Source organism: Pteropus vampyrus, unplaced genomic scaffold (assembly GCF_000151845.1).
Source record: "Pteropus vampyrus isolate Shadow unplaced genomic scaffold, Pvam_2.0 Scaffold72, whole genome shotgun sequence".
In the NCBI taxonomy this organism is placed as follows: domain Eukaryota; kingdom Metazoa; phylum Chordata; class Mammalia; order Chiroptera; family Pteropodidae; genus Pteropus; species Pteropus vampyrus.
In genome coordinates this window covers 4,529,245-4,531,947 of record NW_011888853.1, presented here as the reverse complement: position 1 = coordinate 4,531,947, position 2,703 = coordinate 4,529,245, and the positions used below count along the sequence as shown (strand labels likewise).

The window sequence follows — 2,703 nt, the reverse complement described above, 5'->3', positions numbered from 1 at the left end:
GTGGCTGGGGTCGGCATCGGGGAGCACTGTCCCCTTCCCGGGACAGCAGGCCTGGAAGGGAAGGGAAATCTTCTCAGGGACCCTCGAGACAGACTGGGACTCTGTCCCCGGGCGACAGTACCTCACCACGGGGCCAGTGTGGGGGCCGCGTCTGCCGTGTTTACCGTCACGTCGGCTCCCCGAAGATCATGCAGGCTGCGGGTGCCCTCCTCCGCCTCCTACCCGCGAGAAAACCGGGGCTTGCACCCCCTCAGAGGCGAGGGGCGCAGGTGTGGCTTTGAGGGGCAGCGGGCAGGGCCCTGGTGCTGCCAGAGTGTTGGTCCAGGCCAGTCTCCTGGCGGTGACGGTTCCACGAGATGTCACTGCTGGGGGACACTGGGCAGAGGGCACACAGGGGCTCTGCGGTTTCTGACAACTGCGTGCGAATCCAGTCACTGCACAATGAAACGTTTAATTTTTTGTGTTAGGTGGATGAACAAAAAACCTCTCGTATGCCTAAGTGGCCTTGGACCCTGGGCTCCCCGGACACCCCTGCCCGCAGGCACCTCCTCCCGCTCTGAGCTGGTGCCCCATGCGGGGGGCCCTCCCTGGAAGGCCCGGAAAATCCTGCCGAAGGTCCGGCGTGAGACCAGAGGCAGGGTCCGGCGTCCCCGGGAGCCTAACCCGCCTGCTCTCTCTCCCTCCACAGGGCAGCCAGGACACCACGGCACCGCCTGAAGCGATGGCCCAGCCCTACCCCCCCGCCCAGTACCCCCCTCCGCCACAGAACGGCCTCCCCGCCGAGTATGCCCCGCCCCCGCCGCACCCCACGCAGGACTACTCCGGCCAGACCCCAGTCCCCCCAGAGCACGGCATGACCCTGTACACACCAGCACAGACCCACCCCGAGCAGCCGGGCCCCGAGGCCAGCACACAGCCCGGTGCTGGGGCGCAGACAGTGCCGGTAAGGGCTTTGGGGGGCAGGGCCTGCCCAGAGGGGTGGCTCGGGAGGGCAGTTAGGCGAGCCCCTGCATCACATGAGGGGAGGGCCTATAGCGGGGGTCCTCGCCCCAGGAAAGCTGCTCCCAGCCCAGCATCTCCCCATCACGTGACACCGGGCGTCTTTCTGGTGGCACCTGCTCAGCCAGGCTCCGCGTCCTGGGCAGTGACCCCGCCACAGCAGGCCCACCGCCTCCAGCCACCCCAGGGCTTCCTGAGCCTGACATTGGCCAAACTGTCACCTCGTCTGTCCTCGGCCACCAGCGACCTGTCAGTGGGAAGCAGGGAACTGGCAGAGGCCAGCGGCCTGGGCTCGCGGGTGTCTGGGGGCAAGCCTGGAGGGCTGGCGGCGGGAGGAGCGGCCCAGGGCCTCAGAGCTGTCTCCTCTCCTTTCTAATCGCTTGTAATCGACCTGCTTGGCCGCCCTCCAATCAGATAGCTTCAATTATGTGGTTGTAATGCAGCCCCAGGGAGAAAGTGCTGAGCCCCGCACTTCTCAGAGCTGTCCTGGTAGGAGGGAGCATGGCAGGGAGCGGCCTCGGCCCAGGCCAACCCGGGGACCGGGCGCTGCACGGCCCTTCCTGCCCTCCCGCCACACGCTCCTCGTGCCCACCCCGGCGCTGGGGCTGTGGGGTCATCCAGCCGACCCCGCTGGCTCCGTCCCAGCGCTGGCTGGCGGGGCCGGGCAGGAGGCCAGCAGCTCTGCACTGCCCAGGGCCGGCACCACCCTGCCGGCTTCTTGATGGGTGCCCCCCCCACTCTGCTCCCTCAGCCCTCCCCCTAACCCAAGATGGGTCTCCGGGATCTGCCTGGTGGGCTCAGGCATCTTGGCTGCCAAGATGCTGCGTGGATCCAAATACTACCCACCCCCCTGTGTAGACAGCATCACGCGAGCTCTCTGGGGAGTGAACTCCCCCAAGCTGACCCCCGGGCTGGACCAGACCATCGTCCAGGGCCCAGCCAGGGCCCCTCCTCCATGCTCAGAGTGCCACCTGCTCGAAGCCATCAGACTGTTCCACGCCCTGCCGTCCCTGGTGCGGGGGACCCTGCAGACTCCCCACTGCCCCCCCGGGACTCCTATAGAAGGAACCAGCCGGGCCTGCTGGTTGTCGACCCGGGAGCCAAACCACACTTCCTGCTGCTCTGCCACGCTGTCCACGCCTGGAGCCCGTGACCCGCGTGTGCTCAGAAGAGGTCAGCGGAGCCGGGGGCGGGACGCCCACCGTCAACGCCTCACCCTGGCCTCTGATGGACAGCGATGGGCAGGTGCCTCTGCTCAGACCTCAGGACCTCCTTGCAGACAAATCGTGAGGCCGGGATTCACCTGGAAGGAGGCACAGGAGACGAGACAATCAGACACGATGCTGTGGCCTGGGGTGACAGCTAATAACCGCACAACGGGAGGAGCCCGAGGCCTCCTGACGCCCGGGGCTGCTGGACGCAGCCTGACCCGGACAAATGTCGCGTCTTCCTTTGCTCAGCAGACATTCGTAGGGCGCCCACGTGTGCCAGGCACCAAACAGCACTGGGTACATGGAAGCAGTGACTGGCCCTGCCCCGTGGTGGCCATCGGGTCCCACCAGCCAAGGACATAAAAGTCAGAGAGGCCAGTGGCGGCCTCTGTGGCTGTGAGAGTCCACCAGCCCCAAGGGGACCCAGGTATCCCAGAGAGAAGTCCCTCCGAGAGAGGTGAGCACTTCCCTGGGAAAGCGCCTCGGCCCGACC

The 2,703-nt window shown here is 66.8% G+C and overlaps 1 protein-coding gene across 1 annotated transcript in view; it reads left to right on the top strand.

Annotated features, from left to right (window-relative positions):
• Positions 1–691: 691 nt before the first annotated feature.
• RBFOX3 (RNA binding fox-1 homolog 3) overlaps positions 692–2,703 on the top strand; it is a 30,603-nt gene continuing 28,591 nt past the window's right edge. The window contains exon 1 of the mRNA XM_011362091.1: positions 692–943. Coding sequence (XP_011360393.1) covers positions 722–943 — 222 coding nt within the window. The 5' untranslated portion in view covers positions 692–721. The remainder of the gene's footprint in view (positions 944–2,703) is intronic.